At 47.0% G+C, this 27443-nt stretch overlaps 2 protein-coding genes across 5 annotated transcripts in view; one reads left to right on the forward strand and one right to left on the reverse strand.

Moving 5' to 3' along the window:
• The window catches only part of LOC105189176 (uncharacterized), a 14178-nt gene extending 2915 nt beyond the window's left edge, over positions 1-11263 (forward strand). For 3 of the 4 annotated variants that reach the window (XM_019844132.2, XM_025301678.1, XM_019844131.2), the window contains exons 2-5: positions 225-342; positions 6852-6968; positions 8275-8786; positions 8957-11263. In XM_019844132.2, the coding sequence (XP_019699691.2) occupies positions 232-342; positions 6852-6968; positions 8275-8786; positions 8957-9446 (1230 nt within the window). In that variant the 5' untranslated portion in view covers positions 225-231 and the 3' untranslated portion in view covers positions 9447-11263. The remainder of the gene's footprint in view (positions 1-224; positions 343-6851; positions 6969-8274; positions 8787-8956) is intronic. The other variant, XM_025301679.1, reaches the window with a different exon arrangement.
• The window catches only part of LOC105189177 (transmembrane protein 230), a 26347-nt gene extending 11263 nt beyond the window's left edge, over positions 1-15084 (reverse strand). Inside the window, exons 1-2 of the mRNA XM_011151114.3 lie at positions 14814-15084; positions 5816-5884 (exon numbers count right to left, since the gene is read on the reverse strand). Of these exons, the coding sequence (XP_011149416.1) occupies positions 5816-5884; positions 14814-14874 (130 nt within the window). The 5' untranslated portion in view covers positions 14875-15084. The remainder of the gene's footprint in view (positions 1-5815; positions 5885-14813) is intronic.
• Between the last annotated feature and the right edge of the window lie 12359 nt (positions 15085-27443).

Below are 27443 nucleotides of genomic sequence, written 5' to 3' on the forward strand. Positions count from 1 at the left end.
TTGATCGCATTCCCACGATCGAGAATCATGGTTCGCGTCGCGCGTGGTCACTCGCCTCTTGGAAATCAATCGGCGAACCGTTCTTCCTCGCGTGGGTGTTATTGATAAGAAGAGCGAAGAGAGAGAGAGAGAGAGAGAGAGAGAGAGAGAGAGAGAGAGAGAGAGAGAGAGAATTAGTTGACTCGCGTGTCGCTCTTACGCAATAATCTCTCGGTAATTATTAGTTTCAGTATGGAGTGCCCCGAAGCGGTAGAACGAGGTCGGAATTTTCGTCTACTCGCTGAAGAGGAGCTGTCTCAACTTTTGGACTTTCTTACGGGATATCTGCCCGATTCGCTCAAGGTACGTGCTCAATATATCGTCCCGTCCGTCCGCCCGCCGCGCGCGATCGTCCTCTCGCCTCTTGTTACCTGCGCGAATTGCGAATCGCGAATTGCGCAATCCGACACTACTGAACGTTTCGCGCTCACCCGCTGCCGTCGCCCGCTCTCGTACGCGCACGCGACACGATTTCCTCGTAAATTACTGAACTCGCTCGATACGGAGTACCGTTAACACGGAGAGCCGCTGATGAGCGGCTCCGTGATGACGCGGGGTGTAATTCGCTAATTCGCGCGTAAGATGCAATTAAACGCCTATCACGAGAATCAAATGTACCGGCCGACAAAGAGCGCCGATTGAACGACATAAAGAGAGAACACATGTTCCGGGAATTGCATTTACATTCAGCGTATCGTCGATTATACGATTTTTTTTCGGCTTAAGCTGTCGAACAATCGATAGAGATCACAGCGCGACGTTCAATGCGTTAATTTCGTATTTGACGTTGACGAAGGCAAAAAGGAAAAAAATACAGAAGGGAAAAAACGTCTATTATCCTAGGGTTAAACAGCCCCCGATAGTCGCGCGTTTACCGATGACGGAAAATAGCGCGGGGAAATACGCGTGTAGCTACAAATAATATTTCTCGCTGAGATCGCCGATCCTTTTAAGCAGGATAATGATGCGACAGCAGATATTTCCATCCAATTGCGTCGTATTTCTCTCGTTCAACGAACGGATAGTCGGGCGAAATCCCGACGAATTATTATTACTCAGAATCAGTGTCGTCGATGTGTACACTTGATGTTTGACCGGATAATTAATTTCCAGCATTTAATTTGTTGACCCTCTAGCCGCGAAGCGTCTCGTTAGCATGTTCGACGAATATTGGAGCTCGTTACGCGTTCGTTGAAGATCCACGGGAGGAATACTACGCCCGTCAAAGATGGTTAATTACTGCACATTCAGCGTGCAAATTAGTCTGTGTTTAGTCTGCAAACGACCTCAGTCTCATCGGTTACGAGCAATACGTTGAACTAACAATCATTCTGCCGATCAATAATACAGTTAAAGAGACGCGGAAAGCGAGACGGGAATCTGAGCGAGCGAGAGACAACGAGAGAAAGGGAGAGGGAGGAGGGGGGAGAGAGAGAGAGAGAGCTAGACTGACGCGAAAGCCATTATTTTACGACCCTTGTAATAAATGTTTCCGCTTCCGCGTCCCGCGTCGGGGTTTGTGTGCACTTTTACTCGGTGTAACAATAACGTCTCGAAATCGATATAACTCGGCGCGAACCGTGAGCGCGTGTATTTTTAGCGAGTCACCGGTCCAGTATAAAACATAAATTTCTATAAAGGGGATACGCATCTGGGAGTGTCACGCGTACACAAACCAACGAGTCGCGAAAGCGTTAACGCTATTATCTCTTCGGTCGTCTTTCGCGATTTCTGCCATTCCGTTCATCGTCGTGCACGTCACGTCATCATGAGTCTGCACGAGAGAGAAGAGAACCAATGTGTCCAAGTTGCGTGTCGTAATTACCTCCCGTAGCTACTTGGTCCGAGTGTCGATGATCATCCGGGGTCAAGGTTGAGACAACGCATACCGTGCGCATCATTGGCTGCGCTCACTCGCTCGAATTTTTCACACCGCCAAAATGATAGTGTCGATAGTTACGGCGTGCGAAAATACGCTCAAATATTTGCCAACAACTCGATCGATCGCAGCGCACGTCGTGCGCTCTCTCCATGTGAGCGATAAACACATATACTACGGCAGGATCCAACTGCTTATCGAATCGATCGCCGGTCGCCGTTAACAGTGTCGCAACGATAACGGAATTTCAAACTTTCGATAATGTGACGGTGCACATGACCGCAGGAACGGTCGATTTAACCGAGCCGGGTCGCGCGTGCCATCACTCGATCTCGATCACGAGGAATATATAAACGGTCGAAATATTCATTCTTTGCGCGCGCGCGCGCGCGCGCGAGAGGGAGAGAGAGAGACAAGAGACATGTTTGACATTTAAATTTCTACAAAAGAGCCGCGAGAAACGTGCGTACCTGACAGATGAATAAAAATAATTGCAACGCGTATGTTTTCTCACGACGTGTCTTTTGCGGCAGTGTTCCAAGCGGCGATATCCAACGTACAGTTGCGAGTCACGGTTCCGTCGCAACTTCCGTCGAGACTACAAGAGTATCGGCTCCGTCCGAGGCTTTGTTCATCCTCGTTATTAGATGGATCAACATTATGACGCGCGAACACGCTACCTTAATCGAAAAACCAACGTGCGCTGGAATCAAGGCCAGGGTCACCGCTTAGTACACATCAGCCATCTCCGTCGTCGTCGTAGTTGTACTATTCGCGAATCGCCGCAGTGCCGATCTCGTGACCTCGCTCACGACTACGGCATCCGCAACTTCCTATTAGCAGAGCGCAGAGAGTCATCCCCATCCACCGTGGCGGAGAATTCTCTCTCTCTCTCTCTCTCTCTCTCTCTCTCTCTCTCTCTCTCTCTCTCTCTCTCTCTCTGTCTCTCTCTCTCTCTCTCTGTGTGCGTGTCGCTATCAATGTCAATAATTACGAACAACGATGGCGTGTCGACGCTTAACGTTATTATCGAAATGAAAATCGCGTTTAGAGACAAAAGCGTCACCATTATGCAACTTGTGAAAGACGATGGCTCGTGTTATTAATTTATCGATTCGTGTATGAACGAATGAACGAACAAACAGTCACGCTAAAACCGTAGATATTTTCGTTCCTCGGCATTCGTCCTCGGGTAGGAGGAGCTGCTTGTTTTCAACGCTCGCGAAAGGTCACGCTCGCTTTTCAATCGTCGCGAGAATACACGCCACGAAAGAGTATCATGAGACCGAACATGTCGGCTCGTTTGCGGCTCCTCTCCGACCGCGCATACTTTCCACGTTCTTGCTGCTTCTCATGGGAGAGAGAGAGAGAGAGAGAGAGAGAGAGAGAGAGAGAGAGAGAGAGAGAGAGAGAGAGAGAGAGAGAGAGAGAGAGAGAGAAGGGCGCAGAATTACAGACAGTCAATTGACCAACCGATAGACATGACTAGTCGACGAAATGCAGTCGCTCGTCGGACGAATTATTTATAAAAGAACCAGAAGGGTAGGGGTTGCAGAGAGTTACATCATATCGTTGTGGTTGTGGCGTTGCGATCGGTATCGCGAGGTGATCGCGGTTTCGTCCGATCGATCATCATCATCATCGGTGAACTCGCGGAGACGGTATCGTCGCGCATGCAAAGTGCATCGATTCCGGCGACGCGGCGACGAAAAAGCGACGGCTACATTACGTGTGCGTCGGGACATGACCTTGACCCCCTCCGCGAATGCCTTTTCGTTGCTCGTCGTAGGGACCGGTGTTCTCTCTGTGGTTTATTCCAGGATAAACTGCAGGACCTGCGCACTGCAATCGTTTTTGCCGTGCTACCTTGATCGGACGCGATGCGCCACAGCGGCGGCGGCGGTGGCGGTGGTGGTGACGGTATTCGTCGAAAACTCGTCGAGACTCTCTCGGATCGCTCAAAGATGGCTAATCTCTCAAAGCGATCGACACGTATATCACACGTTGCGTATATCATGGACGCGAGTAATTGACGTGATATCGCATGCCGCAAGAACGAAAGTGGACGAAGGAAGCGCGCGACTGCGTCCTCTGAACGATCCATCCGCTTTAACGATTCTGGAGGAAACGCACACGAGAGAGAGAGAGAGGGGGAAGAGAGAGGGGGGGAGAGAGAGAGAGCGAGAGAGAGAGAGAGAGAGAGAGCGAGAGCGAGCTCGCCGCCCCGTTGAGGAAAATCGCGACGGCGAAAAAGCAACGTATCGATGAGATGGAAATCCGCACGACGCTGTAAGCCGGTACTATGCGCCAAAGTAGAGGGCCGTTTCGCTTCGGGAAACTCGATATTAACGACAATCCGGTGGGAACCGGGAGGAACGGCAAAGTATACACGACGGACTGACGTTCAAACTTACGGAGAATTGATATATCACGGGTATATACATTATAATGAGCTGGGATATCGGGAGGTCGATGAAATGTTTACAAAGTACGCGAGCGGTGCTTTACGGCAGCGAGCTTTAAAAGGCTAGATAATCGTCTTGCGACACAAACGCGGAGCGCGCACGTACGTTACTCGTTATATGTACGAAATAATTCGCGCAATGATATATGACGTGATTGCCACATAGCTATTAACCGTTTACAGTTTGTTTACAGTTCTTAAAGTGATTTAAGCATGAACATTACTTTAGATATATGCGGTGTACGATACGATCGATGAAGCACGCGCGCGTGAGAGAAAAGAGGGAGAGAAAAGAGGGGGGTGGGGGAGAGAGAGAGAGAGGGAGAGAGAGAGAGAGAGAGGAGAGAGAGAGAGAGAGAGAGAGAGAGAGAGCACGTGTTTGATTGCTTTGTATCAGTGTAAAAATCTAAGCGATTCCCATGCGAAAAATTTCTGCTTGGAATATTTCCTACATTTTGAAGCAACATCTCGAGATTACCCTCCGTTTCGTTGCCAACTTTAAATAATAATCACAAACAAAAATTTCGTTTCTAGAGGAATGTAACTTTTAAATTCGCCGTCTCTTTCCTCGCGAATTTTTCGCATTAAGAATTATTATTTTTGAGAATTATTTTTGAGAGACACGAAGCGTTTGTTTTATTTTGAGATTTACACATTTAAAGAAGTGCTACAAACAAGTACCACCTCATAGAATATCGCAGTATGTCGCAAAATTTTATCAAGTATCTCCGATTCTCAAAGTTGACGATTGTGTGCGTATGCGCGAGTATTGATGTGTCATGACATTGATATTTTGAAGCCACTTTATACTTTGATCGGTTAATCTTCCTATACTTCTCGCATTTGTATTCAAACCGCCAGTCTTGGCAACTTTAGTCACACGGTTCATATCCATTCACACAACACGCGTCTTTCCGACTTGCGAATTTAGATGTTTGAAATGCAAAACTATGCAAACTCAGCCGACATTATTTGGCGCGCAATCCCTTTAAATACGTACGCACGATATGTTTCCGACCGAAAAAAATTGCAATACCCACGACAGCCCACGAAAAGCTGATTTTACTTGGTGTTATTTTCATCATAAAGAAAGCATCTCTCTTTCTATGAATATCGTCAAACGAACGAAATAGTTTATCCGTAAAAAAAAAAGATAGATACAAAATTACTGTCCGTTAAAAAAAGTATTAACGCATGTTTTATAGAAAAATAGGTTTCATAGCGGATTGCATCGGGGTCGATAAATAATACATATCTGCAGTACTGTATGTGTGTCCGGGCCACGCATGTGTTGTTAGTACACATTATAACAGTTAATAGTGAAGAAAAGGCGCACGTTCTTTGTGTATAAGATTGAGAAAAGTTTTCGTTTGTATACATCCCTTTTATTTGACTCATATGCGAACGATTTGGAAGAACCGGAAGTTACATACCTTCGGGAAACGTGTACGACGATTTGAAGAAGAAGATCGAGCGGAGAGTAGATTGCCTGCTGCGAGATCCTGAAAGCAACGCAAACGGCGCGTGTTATCATTCTTTTTTTCTTCTCACACAGTCGCTGAGTGCTGCCGCGTGCAATTTTCACATTGTGACACGTAGTCTTTCGCGGAAGAAATCTTGCAGCAGCACTGTTTTCCTTTTTTTTTTCTTCTTTTCTTTCGAATGAGAAGATGAAGGAGAGAGAATGCGATCTCCTTCGAATTTGCAAGCTTTGTTAATCCGCGTAGCAGTGAGAGGCGACGTTTAATTGCTGAAATTGACGTCAACTCGATGATTATCCTCGAAAAGTCGAAAATAGATGTCGTGCAAGATTGCCGTTAATTTTATCGACCGTTCTTATCCGAACCGCTACTACCCGATTTACTTGTGCTCCATTATGCTATTTTTGGTCAGAGGCTCATGTACGCTTAACCGCGCTTGTTGTTTTCCATCGAGTGCATCCGACTAAGGAATTTTCCCGAACGCTATGCGAATATGCAATTCGCAACGTCAGATAAGACATGTGTCCAATAGGATAAGCTAGAATAAAACATTTCCTCCACGAGGTAATAAACTTTTTGGTCTCGATATGTATATGTATCAACGAGGAGGGCAGACGAGAGAGAAACTCGACGCGTAAAAGTGGGACCGCGCCAGTGGGCGGTCATGTTCAAATACAACAGCATCGTAGCCTTCGCGCGGCTACGGTACTCTTTTCTCTATCTTTAAAAACAAAAAAAAAACATCTGTCCTTTCACTTCAGACAACATCTTTACGAGCGCTGTGATGTGTACGAGTCTAGATAATTCCCTTTATTCATTCCAGTACAATTGACGACACTTTCAATTCCACCAAGATTGCACATAAGTTATTCAATGGTTTTTATATTAATATCTCTTGTGTATTTGAGCTAGTTGTGTAGCGCGTAACGTGTTAGCGTTACTTATCATTACGAGGAGATGCTTTGCTAACAGCGCAAATTTCTTACAGTTTCATCAGACCGTACTGACTTACATGCGGGACAGAGTCTGGGAATTTCATTTTTACGTGGCAAAAGATTGGCCCGAGGATGCAATCTGCTTACATTTTCCCGGAATGACGTTATCCGTAAGTATAAATTAAATTTCCGTTTGATGATTCAAGATTTACAGAGAGAGAGAGAGAGAGAGAGAGAGAGAGAGAGAGAGAGAGAGAGAGAGAGGAAAGAGAGAGAGAGAGAGACACACAGAGATGGCCTGATGCAATCTCAAACAAAAGTTTCAATCTTTTATCCGACATTTATTCGAAACGATGTTGTCTCGTTTGCGCCACCCCAACGTATCTTCGCCGCCCGAGAAAAAAATCCGCGTTCACCACCAACCTACCTACCTTCGAACTCACCCAACTGATTTCACGCTTCTAACTCGTGTCACGTGCCTCGCACATCCTTCACCTTCGCAACGATGTGCGTAACAAAATGAAAAGGGCGTGTCAAGATAAAGTATCTGAATGAACGCAGAAATGCAATTTCGTCAATTACGTTTTCGTCAATTGCTGCGAATAAACTTTCGTTAGATTCGTTAGATTAGATTCGTTAGATATCGCGTCAAATAGTTGAATAAGCATTATCGCGGTGCGCGAGTGCCGCAAACTCATCATAGCGTTTCCGGTCGTGCCGCCGCGCTTCTCAATGTAGAGTGCAAGAATGGGATTGGTTAATATGTGTGTTTGTGCGTATATATATATATATATTTTTTTTTCTATAGATTTGGCGTTTCGCCAGGCTTTCGTCTTTTCCTCTCTCCCTTCTCCTCCTCTTTCTCATCCATGTTCGTTGTTGCTGATTCGCGATTCACCGCTTAACGCCAACTGCTGTTCCACCGCGTTTGCCCGCAAGATGATTTTGCTCACGCTCTTAAGCTAATTACTCGCTGTCTCATAAATCGCAGTATCATAAATCCGGCGACCGGCGCGGGCGGATTATTAGACGGCACATCTCTGAAAAAGATCAGCGCGTCTCCCACCATGGGGAGAATTACTGCGTGTCCTTTGACATTTAACACTCACACCGCATCGTCGAGCCCTCTTTGTGCCGCGATTGAACGCGCGGTCGAATGCTTTTCGACATGTGTCGCGTCGCAAACACTTGCTTGCGGCGTGAACGATAATTCCGTCGTTTGTTTTTTTTGTTTTTTTTTTTAATTTAAACACGAGGTACACGCGCGCGCGCAAAGCGGAGACATTAACTCTATTCCGAGGTGTCGTAAATCCGAGGAAAAAGTAGCGCGCGATCGCGGAAACGGCCGTAAACAGCGTGTAAAAGTTTCACGATGTCTCACAACGTGCGCGCGCGCGCGCGCGTTCTTTCCTTTTTTTCTCCCTGATCCTCAAGAGCAACGACTAATCGCGCGCATCTCTTCCGTCATCCTTTCAGCCGCACGGTCTGCTATACGAGAGCGTCGGTGTGTTCTGCCCCAACGATCGGCTGGAGCTAGTTCGTCTCCTGCGCGAGGAGGACGTCCTGATAGACTGGTCGAGACCTTTGTACATTAATTTCGTTCATTACGATATTGCCGAGGAGCTGATGCGCCTTTACGAGGGTACCGGCACCGTCGAGACCATCGTCGGCGACGTTTGCGCGTGCGAGCAGGTCTACGAGCAAGAGGAGAAGAGCGAAGAGCCGTCCGACGAAGGGACGTCCGATTCCGACGTGCAAGTGCTGCCTCTCAAGGCCGAGCACGCCGAGGGGATCCACGAACTGTATCCGGCGAACGACATGGAGTGTCACGAGCTTTTCCTACGGCTCATCAGGACCTTGCCGGCGGCTGGCGTGTTCGCGAAGGGCAGTCTGGCCGCTTGGATGGTCCAGTCCTATTACGGGGCGATGTTCTCCATGCAGACGAAGCCGGAGTACCGTAGGAAAGGTTACGGGACTAAGCTAGCAAGGTAAGCGCCGCGATAATTCATGATTGACCAAACAGCGAGAGCTCCGAGATCTTTCGGTCGGCTCGGACGCTCCGCTTCCGTCGAGACTCGCTCATACGAGTTGTCTGTGCCAAACAATCGTAGATGTAGAAATCGTGGCGTGACCCGCGCGTGCTTTGTTGCAATTTCAGGTACCTGACGAAACGCGTGGCCGAGAGAGGCTATTACCCGTTTGTTGTGATACGTCCAGAAAACGAAGCCAGCCAAAGCCTGTACAAGAAGCTGGGCTTCAGACGGCTTTACCAGATCGTGCGGATGATCTTTACGCCTTCCACGTGGCAGGACAGCGAAAACGACGCGAGCATACTCAGGGATAACCTGGAGAACGCCGTCAGGCAGCTCACCATTGAGCAGAGGGTAATAACGACTCTTCGCGATCGGGAGCAAGAGAGCGAAGAAACGACGATACGACGGGATCCCACGGGAGCTGCCGCCGATCATCGGTCGATCGTCGGTCAAGCGGACAGGCCGGAGGAGGAGGAGGAGGAGGAGGAGGAGGAGAAGCTCCTCGAGACCATCGAGGAGCACCCCGAGGAGAGGATAGAGCCGGATAACGCGACGGGCGGAGACGTCGCCGACTGTTGCGACTGCGGGGCGGATGCTGCGGCTGGCGACGAATAAGTCGGAGAGAACGATTTACGCGACAAACGACGGTCCATAAACGCGCGCCCGCTCGAAGATGCCCGCTCCTCGCCCGCCGTCTCGTGGTCGAGCCGTCGAGCTGTGGTCAACTCGACAGCGAAAAGCCGGTCTTGAAGCTGATCGACACGGCTCCTAAGCTGGGAAACGGCCAAACAGTCGAATGATATGGTACAGTTAGTGGTGGACGGAGCTTGCGTGCGAATACAGTGAGTCTCCTCTCGGGAATAATACGCTAAAGATACTCGCTATGTATGCCTCTCCCGACTCGTTACTCTCGCGTCCATTTTGATTTTTCATTCGTCGTCGAGAGAGAGAAGACGAGCGCGTCTTTAAGTGTGTCTTACGAAGCGACCGTGACGTAATGACGCTCGTCGCTTCTGCTCTCGAGGACAAATCGAAGTACGAGAGGGAATTCTGCGAAACTCTACGAACGGCACAAGCGATCAGATGTATCGAATATAGGTTTTCCTTTGAAATGATGTTAGGCGTATTCGTTGCGCGGCGAAAAGCCGTCGTCTTCGAGCGAGGAAACGCGAAAGAGTCAAAGATAGAAAAATATTTTACGAGATTTCGACATATTACGGCACCGCGTTCGTGCGAGGCTTCAATTCGCGTACGAAGAATCAAAATTCCTCGTATGATTCCTCATATCAGACTCTCGCCCCGAAACGTCGCGAAAGTCTTAGGTATCGGATGGCCACGTGCTTTTTTGGGTAGCTTTGGGTTGCCAATATCTTGTATCTTGTCGGAATCACCATCCGACGCAATGTGTATCGTTTTTTGTGTTATATTGATGAATGATTATATATAATCATTGGAGTTTTCGAAAGTAATCATATTCATTTAAAATCATCGGTGTGTTAATGATTCCTTGTGAACATGTGTTCGGCGCGCGCGCGCGCAACGTCCCTATCTGCTATATATATATATATTCCAATACTTTTAATTAAGTATGAAATTATCGCGATTATTATTGTATAGATTGGTTGACTCTTCGAGAGTCTGTATTCGTTTTGTCCGTTTGTTTTTCCATCGTCTCTCTCGTTCGCTTCGTCGTCATGCAATCGTCATCGACTAAAATCAATAAGATATATTTGCGTGGCGTACGATACGTATTCGTTAAGAGATTTCGACTGTACTTTCGCGTACTTCATGTCTCGATTTCCAGCTAGTCAAGTCATACGTAAATAGTGGACTTGTGGGAAGAGGGGAGAGGAGGAGGGGACAGGTTGGTCCAAACCCTTGAACATTCCAGAAAAAGCAGCCCGTTCTCCGCAAAAGGAATCAGCAATTGAATCCGCAGTTGCGAGGGAGAACGCGCTAATTTTCACCGAACGCTAAGATTCGAAAGTCTGCGAGGTGATCCAAACTGTGATCTTAATTTTCCTGTATAAAGTAGAGTTTCGAGAGAAATTACGAAGCCTCGTGCGATCTCGACACGCTTTCCTCAATACAATAGAAACGAATCGCCGCGCCGGTGCAATTGCACAGACAAATATTGCGGACGTAGCCGTCCGCAGTGAAATTATGTCCCGCCAATATTGATCTTCTATATTCTTCGATTCGCATACGTTTACGCGCCATGATTTCTAGATTTCTAGATAGATGATACGAGACCACACAATTTCATTGTAGCAGGAAGAACGCTTCGCTTTTCGTAATTACGGAATTATTGACGGGTGCCACAATTTTCTGTGCACGTTTCGTGCACCGTTACGGCGATCATCTTAGCGTGCGAGTTAATAATAATGATAATATTAATGACAACACACATACACACACACACACACACACACACACACACCCAACGATATGGTTAATATTATTATTAATAATAACGATTATACATATTATATATATGTATATATATATATATGTGTGTGTGTGTGTGTGTGTGTGTGTGTGTGTATGTGTGTGTGTCTGTGTGTATACACATATACACATACATATACATATATATAATATATTATAAATACCGCGCAAAAAAAAAGGGAGAGACTGGCCGGGTCAGCTCCGTCCCCGAGGAACCCCGAGATCTTAGATAGCTACTATTTGTATAATTTTTTCTACGTTTCATAGATGACTTATCAACAAAGTACGTAAAGACGGATGGGTTGTACAAGTAAGAAGTCGGTTCCGAGCGGAGACGGAGTCGGGGCGACCGCGTAACTCTTAATTAAGGCCCCCGAAATCCCTCGTTTATTTTTGATTTCAATGTTACCGGGGGCCAGCTGTGATACTTTACCCAATCCACTTACACTCTCTGGTCATGGTACCAAGACTAGTCTAGGCGAAGATCAGTCGTTGTTAAACGATGCGCTCGGAACTCAGTGAATTCCATTTATCTCTTTCGCGCGTTACGTTACCTCGCGAATTCGATCTTGATCGGACAGAAAGGGAGAAAGAAGGGGGGAAGGAGAGAGAGAAAAGAGAGGAGAGAAAGATAGATAGATAGATTTCATTTGACATTTTTCGCATCGCGATTCGAGAGCGTAGCTGTTGCGTGATGACGATCCGTGCGTCGAAAGATACATCCGGTGTTTAATTTCTACACTCGGTCTCTCTCTCTCTCTCTCTCTCTCTCTCTCTCTCTCTCTCCTTCTCTCTTTTGGTGTCGATAATAAAATTATAGTAAGTGGAATTGAAACGACCAAATTGGATACTCGAGGCAACGTCGAAACGACAAGTTGATAAAGAGAGGCCTCAGCGCGTTCTCGACGCTCGGAATTGTGAGAGTTTACGAGTCTAGAGACCGATCGTAACTCTCTCGAGTTTGTTCGCAAAACGTTCCGCATACAGACTCAAGTGGGATTTGTGCGTACAATACGAGAAGGGAGATCCGGCCATTACGAAAAACTCAAGGACCTCGCTCGTACTTAATCGTGTCAATTAAAGTCCTCACACGTATCTCGTCGTCGTTTGGTCGCTCACGCAACGCCTCGACATGGAAAAAGCATGGACAACGACGATCATCTTTGATGACGCAAGGCGCGCGTGCGCGCTTTCCGCTAGTATGATTTCGAATTACGAGTAAAAAGCAAAGAGCTCCCGTTGCAATCGTGGTCAGTGTACAGTCTTAAAAGCATCGCGCGACATCTAGTTTTATATCACGGTGATAAAAGACGGAGGGCTAGAACGGAGGACTACCGGTTTATCGCAGCGCGCAATTTGCGTATTGGAGTTTTTCGCAATGGCCCCGATGTATCTGTGTATCTCCGTTGCATAGGTTTAAGTACACGAATCTCTCTCTCTCTCTCTCTCTCTCTCTCTCTCTCTCTCTCTCTCTCTCCCTCTTTGACTATACGCTTCAGCTTCGAGAGAAAACCTCCGAGAAAGCAAATTTATTTGTATCCTTCACCGAGACGCGAGGAATTCTTTCGCACTTGACACGCACAATACCGGTATGATTTTTCGGTAGATTCGGCTCGAAACGATACCGAAACGTAAACCCGCGAAGAGATCCATCTCTCGAAATTGCATAGATTGCAGAGACACAAGACCGCAATCGTCGCCGATCGTCGTTAACGGTAACGTCCAGTTTTTTGCTCTCGCTGTTAAACTGCTGCAACGGAAAGGAGAAGTCACGGGTATCACACATTGCTAGCGCGAAAGAACAACAACGAACTAATTACTACGACACTACTATACCAGCCTGTATGTAGTATGCTAATCCTAGCGCTGTGTTAAATCAGTGTCTCGTGAATTAGGCCTAAACCTAAGCGCCCGATACCTATGTAAATATAATACGTACATATATCCTTCCTCTCTTTCCTTCTCGTACACGTTGCCTTCTGTCGCGACAAGAAGCAAAAAGAAAAAAAAAAAAAGAAAAAAAGAATGAAGAAACCTATGTCTAGGAAGTGCGATCACGACTCAAGTCCTCGGTCCTTTGAACGATCTATGAAAGTTACACGAGGCAAAAACGAAGCATTATTTAAAGTCGTCGATGCGAAGCATTTCGAATCTATTTGTTATACAGAGCGATTACGGAGAGGAGAATGATTGACGACGATATAGTGCCATTATTTTTCTTTGCGTTTATATACTCGATCAGCAGGCGGCGCGCCACAAACGTAATCTCTGTGAGAGCGAGGGAGGAGCCAATTTGCGAGAAAAGTTGGTAGTTTTGTGAGAAATGGATAATCGGAAAACTGGACACAAAAGAGCTTTGGATAATAAATGGGACAAACGAATATGATTTTTCAACGATAGTGTCGTTTATTATGCATTCCAGCACTGTACATCCATTCGCATCACCTCTGCTCACCCGCACACCTTCGTGTAGCGTATGCAAACAATGTTGCGTGCGGATAAGCCCGCGTACACATTCTCCGCAGGATATCAATTTATCCAACGAGCGATATCGACACTCTCTCTCTCTCTCTCTCTCTCTCTCTCTCTCTCTCTCTCTCTCTCTCTCTCTCTCTCTCTCACTTTCTCGGCTTTCACAGGCATCGAATCAATCGCTTGGCAAAGAGCGTTTGCGCCCAACGATGATGATTCGAGAGAGAGATAATACTTTTTCCTTATCCTTTACTTCGTTCTCTCTCTCTCTCCCCCCCCCCCACTAAAGAGTGCACAGTTCACCTGTACAGCGTCTTTTTCTTTTTCTATGTAAATCTCGAAACACCAACAATCGACTACGATGCCATGAAGAGTGCAAAGTGAATCAACATACTGTAACTTGGATCTGCACGTACAACGAGTTGTTCCAACAAGTAGAAATTTGCTTTTCAAATTTCGCGTTTCGTGATCAACGGACGGTTATGTTAAACACGGTAAGGTACACGCTTAACGCTATTGTTTCGTGGTTAGCCGCATGGTTATAGTACACGTGTCTTTTCCTACACGACTAACGCGATTGTTATGTTAGCTGTCGTATTAGCTGGCGTTAGTGCAACACGTTGAATTATTCGCGCTTCAACACATCACCTTTTTCCTCTGTTCATGTACATCAGCTTTTTTCTCTGTTCATGTACCGAGACACGTGATCGGAGCAAGTTGCATACACTTTTTGTATCTTGAGCAATATTTTTATGCTTGTGTCCGACGCGCTTACGAGCGCTCAATGTCGCACGTATCACGATATTCCACGGGCTTTACGCGATTCGAGGTTTCTCCTGAGAGACACTCCTAATAATGTAGCACGTAGTTCCTGTCACTTCACTGTTTACAGCGACACGCCAACTTTCGCGTTCGCAAAACGGGAGACACGACGAACACGTTTCCGCGCGCGCCTAAGCCGTAGACACAACGAATCGCCCGAATGTAACTCAAAGTAAAACATGTGCGCACTCGAAGAAAAAAGAACAAACCCAGAAGAGAGACGACACGAGTTTCACTCACTTGAAATGTCACGTAAAATCTTGGGAATCCTCGGCAATCTCGGGATCTTCACCGCCACCATGTTCTCGAAGAACGTTACGCCATTCGGCGGTGCAGCGTGATGATATTCGTAACGGCGGCGTTCCAACAGTTCGGCGACAGACTTGAAGCGTGTCGACTATCGGCGATCGACGTTGATTCTGATTGTCAACATTGGTCATACGATGCAGCTCTTGGCCGCATATTCGGCAAACGGCCACGAAAGAAGAAACAGAAAGACGAAACGTAGCGACACAGAGAGAGAAAGAGAGAGAGAGGGAGGAAGGGGAGGGAGGGGAGAGGAGGGGAGGAGAGAGAGAGAGAGAGAGAGAGAGAGAGAGAGAGAGAGAGAGAGAGAGAGAGAGAGAGAGAGAGAGAGAGAGAGAGAGAGAGAGAGAGAGAGAGAGAGAGAGAGAGAGAGAGGAGAGAGAGAGAGAGAGCGAGCGAACGGAGCAACGACGACGCGCGCGAGCGCAAACGCGCGAGCGACACGTACTTCCACGAATACCGCGAGCGACTAAGAGGAACTGCCGCGGGTTAGCAGGAAGAACAGCGAAACGACAGGTGAGGCGACCAGTACGGACTGAACGTCGCGCCATGCGCACCGTCGACGCGGCGTCGGCCGTGCTCGGGCACGCTCGGCCGCTTCCGTCGGCCGTTGGTGGGGCGAGCAGTGTATCCGTGACGTCACATAATTAGAGTAAATACAAAGTAGTCTTGATGGGACAGCGGCGTGCGCCGCACCGTGAGTCGCTGGTCCGCGCGCGTCAAACCTATATCGCTCCGATACACGCACACCGCGATCCCGCGAGTAGCTCCCGGTGATACATCCGCGCGCGCGCGCGCGCGCTATGTGCCGTCAGTGTGTGTGTGCTCCAAGGAATCCTAGATGACTGTGGGAATAGTGAGTGACACCCGTGCCGCAAAGAAATGGATAAGATAGAGGTAAGTGTATCGAAGGGAATGCCGGGTAAACGCGAATTTCGTCCCGCCGCCGCAACGTAGCGCCACGAAACAAATTTCGCGCTTTAATGCTTTTTCGCCATTTTTCCTAACGCGTCTTCTTTATACTTTTTAATCTTCGCTCCGCGCTTCTGTCCTCCCCCTCCTCCCATTCTCTCTCACTCTCCTGCTGCTGCTGCTGCTGCTGCTGCTGCTGCTGCTGCTGCTGCTGCTGCTACCCCCTCCTTCCTCTCGTCGTCGTTGCTCCCCCTCCTACGTAACCGTCAGATTTACCACGACGAATACTCGCTCGACCGTAATGCAGAAGTGACAGCGTGTTGACGAGTGGACTGGAAGGGGTAGAAAATGGTGGGAGATGATCGTGTAGTTAGACATCTGGCAACGAATACCATTGTATGTATCTCCGATGTGCCGTACTATTAGATAGACTGATTATTTCTCTGTCTCTCTCCCTCTCTCTCTCCCTCTCTCTCTCCCTCTCTCTCTCTCTCTCTCTCTCTCTCTCTCCCTCTCTCCCCCCCCCCTTTACGCCGTAGTCGTTCATCCGTTCATCTTCGTTTCATTTTCGATCCTCTCTGTCAAGTTTATGGCTTCGTCCTTATCTCGCCCTCGCGCGTCTCACCGACTCTGCCTTTTACTCCCTCCCCCTTCGCCCTGTCTCTCTCTCTCTCTCTCTCCCCCCCGTCTATCTCTCTTTTTCTTTGCCTGTGTCTTTCTCCGGTTGTGCCTCGCATCTGTCTTTCATTCGCCTATGCTTTGTATCTGTGTATCCTTCTCTTCTCTCTTTCTCGCCGCCCCGATCCTTTTCCATATCACTCTCTCTTACTGTGAGTTAGTGAGATATTTATAGATGTGCCTTAACCCGATTTAACACAGCCACTTGGACTCACATTGTTGTAACGATTATTTAATGAGAAATTGCATTGTTTCCCGATCCTCATCTCTCCTCTTCGTTACGGAAGCAGCTTTCGCTGATTGATATCGCAAGTTGAGAGACAAACGACTCTTGCGTGTGTGCGCGCGTGTTACGATAGAAAACGGAGATAAGAGAAAAAGAACGAGGCAGAAGCAGCGGCAGCATTCCGTGTCCGTCATACACCCGAGAGTCGAATCAATAAACGGTTACATTGTTATTACAAAGAACAGCATTGTTGTATTTTCGTTGGCTCGGCGCGAATGCGGATCCAATGTTGGAGCTTTTAAGATCATCTTGCGAATAAAATCGCGGATACGGCTGCACACACAGCTACGCGGTGGCTACGCGACGGTGGCGGTGACGGCGGCGAGGGTGAAAAAAAGAGGAATGTTTTCGTAGTGCTTCGTCGAAAAAGGCATGTACAGTCCGCGGAGAAAGTTTCGCTGCGCGCGGAGGAAAGTGTTATTGTCGTATTCTTGGCGGTCATTCGCCGAGCCGAGTGAATCCTGTTTATTTACACTGCCGCGGAATATCGACGGGCCGTGGATGCGCGGTGGTGATTTGTTTGCGATAGCAGCCGAGTCATTGACGATATTGTATAAGGATAAATATTTCGTTCGCTCGCTCGCGCGCATACACACACGCGCGCGCGCGCGCGCGCGATGGATCTTCTAGCGGGCGCAATTTTTTCGGCGCGCTCTCCCGCCCGTGCGCGTGCTGCTCTGCTTGAACTCTTCATACCCAACCGTCGTCCTCTCCCCTCCTCCTCGCTCCAGTTCCCCCCCGTGCCCCCGGTTGTCCGCTCGCTACTCCCAGCCCGTTTCCCACCCACCACGCTCCACGTTCTAGCGGACGAATTGAAAGTATACGTTTGAGAATTAAATCGATAAACTCAGGGGTTTCTCGCAGAGTCTTACGAACGAGTAATTATTGTATTGGCGGCGCGGGCGCACACGTACGCGCGCGCGCACACATACCTTGGCTTGGTTTCTCGGTCGTTTGCTCGTTTCTGAAAGTGCGGCGAGTTGAATTTAGAAACTGTTGAAACACACATATAATTGATACCGAATGAAAGTTGTTGCATTAGGAAATTCCACTCGATTCGTTTTCAAAGTAATTTCACTCGACTCGTTTTTCCAGATAAATGAGTCTCTGCCTTGTCTAACGTGATATACGGAACGCACTTTATATCGTCGTACTAGCGACTTCTATATTCGTCGCTGATATATAGATTACTCGCGTCTTCCATTCGCACGAACAATGGAGCGGTGCCGGAGACGGCCTAAAACCGTCTCTCTCTCTCTCTCTCTCTCTCTCTCTCTCTCTCTCTCTCTCTCTCTCTCTCTCTCTCTCTCTCTCTCTCGCGAGCAAATTCTACGATGAAATCAAATTCCAAGGTGGAAGACGATCGCCGCCATTCAAGCCGATCGGCCTTGCTTTCGCCCGCTTTTGCGCGATCCGAGTTACAAAACGAATCGCGCGCGCGGAAATAAAATTCACGCGTCGGGAACAATGGCGGTGATTTACATCGTCTCATCTAATTCCGCGCGAGTTTTCCGTGTCGTAAACAAAGTTTTCCTTCCTTTTCCTTTCTTTCTTTTTGGCTACAAAATCGAATTTGCGTGCGCGCGTGCGAGAATGAGAGAGAGGGAGAGGGGGGGGGGGGAGAGAGAGAGAGAGAGAGAGAGAGCATTTTATTTGCGCGCGCGTTCCGTTTTCCTTTTAATTATTCCCGCGTTTATTTCGCGCAAGAATCTCGCGAGATGAAATAAAATGTCGCGAAGAAGGTCACGCAGCTGGATTTATAATGCCACATATTTTCCAACGCGAGCGGCAAGCGTATCTGTAAGCGATGAAATAAAAGCGGCATGCAAGGAAGTAATAGCGACGATTTGTATCGTCTTTGTTTTTGCGAGCGCGGCAAAAATCGATGCGGCCTGCATAGTTGCGCGGCAATAAAGATACTAAATTTAGTATGTGCACTTTAAAGTATACGCGACGACGAGTGCGCACATCGGCGTATTACGTCACGATAAAAATCGGCATTTTCCGGACGATCGGCGAGGAGAAATATTAGAATTGGCGCTCGCGCGATCGGTACGCTCGAATCGGGGGAAAATACGTTTCGAAATTCTCTCAGTCTGTGACGCGGCGATTTTCCTCGAGAGCAATAAAGTCACGACATGCGTTTTCTCGCGGTTTATTTTATACGTGCGCGCGCGCGCGCGCGCGCGATGGTTACCTAACTAACTACTTTAATCGCGTCGTTGATTTTGATTTTGAAATTGTATCGTAACGCGGGTGATATCATAACATTGGCGCTCAGATATCGTATTTCAGTGCGATGTCGAGTTGAAACGGAGGCATTAAATTCGCGAGGCTTTCAATGCGACTTTAATATTTTTGTTGTGCCAATTCTCAGCGTGAACACGAGCGCGTTTACACGTTAGAGGGTCGTCGTTTGCTCGAAATGTCCTTTCTTCCGACTTTGTAGTGTCGTGCACTACGTTTGCCGGAATATACCGTTGCAAAACGGTACGGAAAGCCTGATTTTTATCCAACTTTTCATCGTTATTGAAATAACGTGAGTGTAACATTCATGGACGATCGTGAATTATTAGTTTCACCGGCACGGTAAATTTCTGCGCTAATAAATTTCTACATAACAAACTGAAATTACAATGTATAATTAAATGTTATCATATTCAACGCTCTCGGTGCTTGCGCGTGTATGAGTATTGTGCGCGCGTCTGTGTATTAATCGGGATAGTCGACAAAGTCTCGTTCGCGTTGGAAAACGCGTGAGTTCCTGCTGTTAAATTTGTAATTATAATACGCTATAAGACACAGGAGCCGTGCACGCGCGCGCACACACACACACGGGTGCTCTCACCTGGCTCACCGGTGAGCTATCCTTGTTTTTAATACGAAAGCTTAAGCTATGTAGAGACGAGTTCCTCCTTCTACCTCGCGCGCACGATGCTTCCACACACACACACACACACACACACACACACATACACACAGAGTATTCTCTTTTTATATTAATTTATCCGGTAATCGGTGCGTGCATACGTACCCTGTTACGTGGAGTCGCATATCCGACGTGTTTACACGCCTGTATCTCTGTGTGAAATCATCGGGATCGCGTTCGTGCCTCCGCGCGACATTGTGTGTATGCATGTGGGCGCGCGCGCGCGCGCTGCAAGCCGAGCATATACAGCGCGAATCAAATTCAATCGAGCGAACGGGACAAGTGTCTGCCTCCCGTGCTTGACAATAGCCGTGCGGTTGAAATTGCGGTCAAAAATGCGCCCTACATAACGAGCCACGATATGCGAAGTGTTTTTTCTCGTGCTCGTCGTGGAAAAATATTTGCTTCGAAATGTTACTCGCGCGCGCGCGCGAGTGAACGCGTATTAATTCGTCATGCGCGAGAAACTCGTGCTCGTTGCAAAATTGACGCGGCTCCAAGACTGGTCGTTTCGCATTTAACTTTAATTTAAACGTTTTTAAAACTGAATTTCCAGTAATTTTATTACCACAGCGGTATATACATACATATACACGTACATATACGTACATGTGCGTGGGTGTATTATGAGGCTACGACTTTTTGATTGAAATATAGAATAACCGATGGCGAATGGAATAAAAACAAAATTAATCGCGTTGATGGAAAAAGTTTCGCTCGCGTATTTATTCGAATTTATAACTCGCGCGGACGTGCGTGCATTTATTGATCTTTTTGTGCCACCCATTATCCATCCATAGAATCTACCTTGCCTACCCTCCCCTTCTCCGTCTCTCACCCTCGCCTGCTCTCTCCTGCCTGTCCGTTCGTTTGCTACCCTCCTCTTTCGCTTTATCTCTCTCAGTCCCTTTCATCGTAGTTGTACCGTGTCAATGTCTGTAAATATTAACAGCGTTAATCTAAATCCTCGACATTGATTTGACCCGACTCGTAGTCTTCTCTCTTCGACCTCTTTTATTTTCCGTCTCTTCGGCTAACGACATTTAAACGGAAGTACCCACTGCTGCCTTAATGGAATTTACTTTTGAAGCTTCGTATAGCTCAGGGTACTTACGGGCTGAGTTTCCTTGTAAAAGAGCGAGACAGAGAGGCAGAGACAGAAAGATAGATAGATAGAGAGAGGAAGAGAGAGAGAGAGAGAGAGAGAGAGAGAGAGCGTGAGAGTGACGATTCGACACTGGTTAATTAATCAGGGATTAAGAATTGTCGGTCGTTGAAATTGCATATCGTCGCGCGAAATACCTAATTGCAATTTGGCGCATCGCGTTTGCCGTAATTTTAGCAGTTGTGTAAACGTGGAACTTTTCGTGAGTCGTGTATTCTTCGTCAAATTGTTGCTTCGACCGCGGCGTCAAGGTTATCCCCCTGTGTCCCCTTGCCCCCTCCCCCCTCCGCCTCATATTCTCTCTCTCTCTCTCTCTCTCTCTACCACCGATCTAAACTGTTTAATCGGTGTAAAGCTCAGATTTCTCCTACACTCGTTCGCGCGCACGCTAGGTTTTCGTCATCGAAATAAAGAACAAGGCGATAAGAATCTTTTGTTTCGTCAGTGATAACGCAAGACGAAACGACCGCGAATGATAAATACAGTGATTCATCGGTATAAACTTTATCCTGAAATAAAATATAATTTATAACATTATAAATTTTCGTATAGGCGAGCTACGATGTAGCATGCATTAGCTCCGCACGGAGTATATTTTTCGTTTTATGATTATCCGCGTACCCAAACGAAATCGTCGTTAAAAGGTATATAAAACTCACTGATCGCGTCGCTTCGTGCGCGTTCGGTGGGTGATGTCATTGGAATCAATATAATAGAGTTAATGAGTACGAGCGATTAGATATCGTGCGCGCGCGCGCGCGTGCGTGTGTGTATGTATGCATGTATGTGTGCGTTATTGCATAGCGAGGGAAAACTTGTGCGAGTCAGTTTACCGAGCTCGGAAATTCTGCCGCGGACTGTACATCATGCTAAAATTCTAATCGGTAAAATTAGTCGGGAGGGGGTACAGTCACGCCAGAAAGTCTGGTTGACCGCGATTCTAAGTAAGAAAGTTATGAAATCAATTCAACGTTCAAGGCTCGACTTATATCCTGCCTTTTTGTATATAAATGAGCAATTAATGAACTAATGTAAAATATATCGACTGGTGATAATTAAGTGGAATACATTACACAAGCGTAGAAAAGTTTGATCTCACACAATTTCAACACGTCGAACACGAACGAATTGTGTTAGTGTCGGTCAAATATGTGGTGTACTCGTTTAAAGATCTGAAAAGTGCTGCCTAAAAAATGTTGTCGCGAATAAATTGTAGACTATACGCGCACGCGCGACTTGCCAATATTGACTGTTATTCGAGTGCCGATACGTTAATCGACGCGCCGTTCTGGTATGCTTCTAAATTAATATTCTCTAATAGGCGCGCGTTATATCACTCGCTCGTATCTCGTGCGCACCTTTTTTCTGTTTTTTCTCTCTCTCTCTCTCTCTCTCTCTCTCTCTCTCTCTCTCTCTCTCTCTTTGTCCTCAACCGTCGAGCTATCGATCGTGCTTGAACGTTGAAATGTGTCGCTGTTCATTTAGTTTCCGCAGATGTAGTGCGCAAGGCCAACATTTGCGGGTGCAGTTATCGTGATTATGGTCGCAAACATAACAGTGCGGCATTGCGAATTTTACTGGCGATACAATTACACCGACGTCGTCGGATGAATAATCGCGGACGGACACGTGAACATCGGTCATTTGCTAACGGCCGGGCTTAATCTAGATTTGGTCGTGTACGTGGCCGTAAAAATGTTGTCATTACCAAGATAAAGGTACCGAATGCTTTTCCACTTGGAGAGCCATTAGTCACGTTAACTCGCCGTGATCCCGTCCTGGCAATTACACGGACGCGTCATAGCTATTTAAAGTGCGCCGCGCTGTTATTAGAGAAATATTATTTTCATTATTTATCGCCACGTATGTCCGGCTCTATCATCGGGGTGCCACGATATAATACCTACGTCGGGCGAATTGTAATGCTGTGTATCGCTTTGAATGATATTTCATCATTAATAGCGCTGCCAGAGATTTCTCTTTTGTTTTTGTTCGCATTTTAACGAAACAATTAAGAGATAATTTCTGGCCGATTCGAGTCGCTCGCGCAGAGTTGCCGAGAGAGAGAGAGAGACAGAGAGAGAGAGAGAGAGAGAGAGAGAGAGAGAGAGAGAGAGAGAGAGAGAGAGAGAGAGAGGGAGAGAGAGGGAGAGAGAGAGAGCGTAGGTTAGCGAATGTTATCTTCCATTTCTGCCCTGCATTGATATTCCACGGTTATAATCGTAATATAATTCCTTTTACATTTCTCGTTAAATCTTTTTACGTTCCACTCCATATTACTTCCACCCATTCTGCCTTCTTTTTCCGATTCGTTTGCCACGCGCTTGCATTAGCGCGCTTGTACGTTTCATAAGAGACCTTACTTCAAAAAGCGTAATATTCATTTTATCGCGTCGTAAAATCCATACGCTTTACCTACATTTATTAAATTTTATTCCGCACTTAATACAGAAATTTTAATATATTTCATACGTTTGTGAATAAATCTATTATGATTTATCGTCGGCGAAAATGTGAGGGTCAACGATGTTTTACCGAACTCTTCGGGATTTTAAATGGCGGGGAATATCTTTCCATATTTAATATATCATATTTATTTGGACTCCGCTCCATTTGTCGCGATTCGTATGCGATCGCTGCGTTTCGGTCCCACAACACGCGCGTTCAATACACGATCGTTTCTTTATTAAAAGAACGCGAACGCCAGACTCGCGCGATATTTTTAATTCGCGGTGTTCTTTATCGACCGATAACAAAAATTGCAGTTGACCCACGTGTGTACTTGCGCGCTTACTTGTGGAACGGACTGTACGTCTATACGAGCCGGGTATACGTCCGCGCGCGATTACATTGCTCGTTTCAGTCGGCCGAGAGACGAAAAAGTTGGAAAACGAAAATCGCGATGACGACGTAAAAAGGAACGCGAGAGCGTATGTCGAGTTGATTCTTCTTTATCTACGTGAAATATAACCGTGCGTCCGTTATCTCTGCGAAAGTTCTCGACTGCATTATCGAATCGCCGATAAATAATGTTATAAGAGTCCGGCGTAGCTACACATTCGCGCTTACATCGCGCGCTAGGCAATTTAAATGTGTTTATCGAGCGACCTATTACAGCGCTCTAATATAACTCGTACGGTTATAAATAAATGGCGAATTGGCTGCATGTGTACAATGTAGCAATAAGAACGAGAAGAGTCGAGTATTGCGATATGGTGACGAAATAATTGATTATCCGTCCGTGACAATCAGACATCAGGCTCGCTTTTGCGAGTGTTGTCGCTGCGAATAAAAAGTTCCGCTAAACAAAACACGTAAGATATATATATTTGTAAGTGTACATTTAAATATCCATATTTTCAGTACGTATATATATATATATATATATATATATATATATATATGTACAATATATATTTTTAAATAATATAACGTACGTATACCTCACATTTTCTACGCGTCGCTTTATTTCGTCAAGTGAATAAATAACGGGGCCGCTACATATTTCCGCTATTGTATCCATAAAACATTTACATCGCCATCGATCGCGGAAGAGAGAGAGGGAGGGAGAGGGAGAGAGAGAGAGAGAGAGGGAGAGAGAGAGAGAGACACAGAGCATCAAATATTTTGCTTTCTTCCCCGCGTACGGGGTTGTACACGCGCGCCCGATTCCCAGGGCCAATCGATGACCCGCTATTCACCGAATTGGCGAAATCGTAAATCACACAGTACATCGCGGGGAAAAGACCGGGTTTTTGTGGACGGTTCCGGCAATTAGATGTTCGTTAGTTGATGTCTCTAACGGCGACAAATCGCGGCTTGCTCCCTCACTCTTTCCTCCTCACTGATGTCGAACATCGGACACATACAGATGAATTAATGTTTATTCAGCCTTGACACGCGCTCGCGCATACGCTCTTATCGAGCTGCTCTCTATCCCTCTCCCTCTCTCTCTCTCTCTCCCCCCTCTCTCTCTCTCTCTCTCTCTCTCTCCCCCCTTCTCTATGACTTTCCCGTTTCGTCGTATCGTCACTCACTCTAAAACGGCCTTAATGAGTCTCGACAACAGTCTCTCCTCGCGCTTTCTCACGAAATTCAACGATGAATTTTCGGGACGTAGGTACATACATACATACGAGATACTTCACTCGACGAGCTGTATGATTATGCGTTTTAGGACAACGACATAATGAAATGCCCGTAAGAGGTCTAGAGCATGCGCACCAACACAAAGTAAAGACGGAGAACTTGCACAATTCTCTCTCTCTCTCTCTCTCTCTCTCTCTCTCTCTCTCTCTCTCTCTCTCTCTCTGCGATATAACTCACAAGCTCAATATTCATAATTAATATTAATGCGGCATGAAAATAATAATAATTATTGTAATGGTAATGTTAATATCGTTATTAATTATTAATCATAATAATACAGATTATATATTACTATTATTATACGCTGATATTATTAACATTATATTTGCCGCTCTTTGCCGAGTGAAATATAATTAAAATTGATATCGTCGAGTGTAATTTTTCTCATGTTTGTTATCGGGACATTGGCGATAGCTTCGCTCCTCGTGCTTTGTATCTTGTCTTTCCACTAACTACGTCTGCGTGTCTCAGCCTTCGTGTCGAATTTACAAGGGGGAATACGGTCCTCGTCACTCCGAACCTAAGGGATGAGAAAAGTATGGGGGGCCGGGGAAGGGGAGGAGGAGGGGGGGTGCAAAGAGGAGAAACGCATTCGATCGAGTTGCGTTGCGAAACTTTTTCACAGACCGCTGTCTGTCGCGTGTTAAGGCGCGAAGAGAGTTACGCTTGCGTAACGCCTCTAAATGTAAAATCAAGCGCTTCGCACTGAGGTACTAAACGGAACTTGTGTACAGCGCCGTGTAATTCCCTCGTGTCCCGCAATCAATCGATGCTCCCTTTCGCGCGCGCACACGGCGCGAGTGTATCCAGGAGAAATCGACGAAACCGTGAGAAGTTCGGAAACGGCGGTGTTGCGTCACTGACCGAGCCGGAGATTCCGATATTTCGTTTCAAACGCGAGATATAAACGCGAATGGAGCTCGCGCCGGACCTAGATTATAATAATCTTACGTTTGTGCAGACACTATTCCCGCGCGCGCGCGTAATGCCCCCATTACGTAAATTCGAAATCGTTCTTGACAGTAAACGTGTTGTGTGCAGCAGGGATCTTCCCCCCCTCCCCCCCCCCAATTAATTTCTCGTGAAATATTATATTCTCCGTGTTGAAACTTCGATTCGACACTGAATCCGCCGCCGCTCGAGCGTGTTCAACATCTCAGAGATAAGAGACAGAGGCGCGAGTGAACGCGAAAGACAAATTTACATTTCCCGGAGTTGAAAAAGTTGCCCTTCGAGGAAGGGCCCTTTTTTCCGATACGCTTTCCCGGAACTGCGCAACCGGAAGAGAAACCCCGATAATGACCGAGTGTGATATCGACGCCTCAATCTCCGAGATTGTTGTGCCTCATTTCGGGGCCTTATTTTGGATGCACGTTTGGCATCGAAACATCTGATTGCGAGTTTTGTGTTTTGCATTTCTTTTTTTTTATTTTTCAAACAAACGTCCACGTTTATACAATATTGTTTCAACTCGAGAGCCGGAAAGTCATACCTGGCGTTCGATGTGCACCCAGAATACGATCTCTGCATCGTTACGCGTACGCCTTCGTCATCGAGTACCCCCCCCCCTTTGTACAGCCGAATATACTTGAAGCATCACACCACCGCTGTCGTCGTCGTCGTCGTCGTCGTCGTCGTCAGACCTCCACCTTGCCCTTCGCTTTTCTCTTTCCCTCCCGTCGTTTGCGAACGTCCTCCTCTTCTTCGTCGACTTCCGTTCCGACGCAGGTAGTCGCGGCGAAACGAGGTGTTCGCACGTTCAAGCAAAAAGTAATTGGCAGTAAATTTCCCCGGCTCTCTCGTTGACGCCAGCGTGATCCATGGATCCTGGCGCGATTCAACTCACCGGAGAGCGCGAGAAAGGACAAGACTAGATCCTCGGATGCGGGGAGGGGGGGTATGTGTGTGTGTGTTAGAGTTCTGCATACACGTGCACGTTGCGTGTAATTGATATTTTCAGAGATGACGAATCGAAATCGAATCTAGTCGACTCACGTCGAGATTCGCGCAAACGTACAAACTCGCCGTTTCCCATTGTAACGAGATATTAGTTATATAAGCGTTGCGAAGAGGGCGAAGAGTGGCGGGGAAAAGGGAACCACCACCACCGCCCCACGCTCTGCTGCCGATTGCGCGTGCGGTATCGACCTCCGCGACACTGTGCCATTATCTGGTTCCATTTTCGCGAACGGCTGTGTGACATTTAATTGGTGGAGTGAGAGAGGATGCTCCACGAGTGGCTTTTGAGGAAAACAGATTAATCCCCTCCCGCCCGCCGTTTCACCGAGCGCTTTCGATGCCGCGACCCTCGGAAATTTCTGTTTGTTCTCCGAAACGGTTTACGAAATGGCGGTCATTTTTCCTGTTTTTCTTGTCCCTTTTTTTTTTCTTCTTCTTCTCCGCTTCCACGCGTTAACGCGCGCTTTGCGATCGCTCCTCCCGCGA

The sequence above is a fragment of the Harpegnathos saltator genome, unplaced genomic scaffold (genome assembly GCF_003227715.2).
Source record: "Harpegnathos saltator strain DR-91 unplaced genomic scaffold, Hsal_v8.6 scaffold440, whole genome shotgun sequence".
In the NCBI taxonomy this organism is placed as follows: domain Eukaryota; kingdom Metazoa; phylum Arthropoda; class Insecta; order Hymenoptera; family Formicidae; genus Harpegnathos; species Harpegnathos saltator.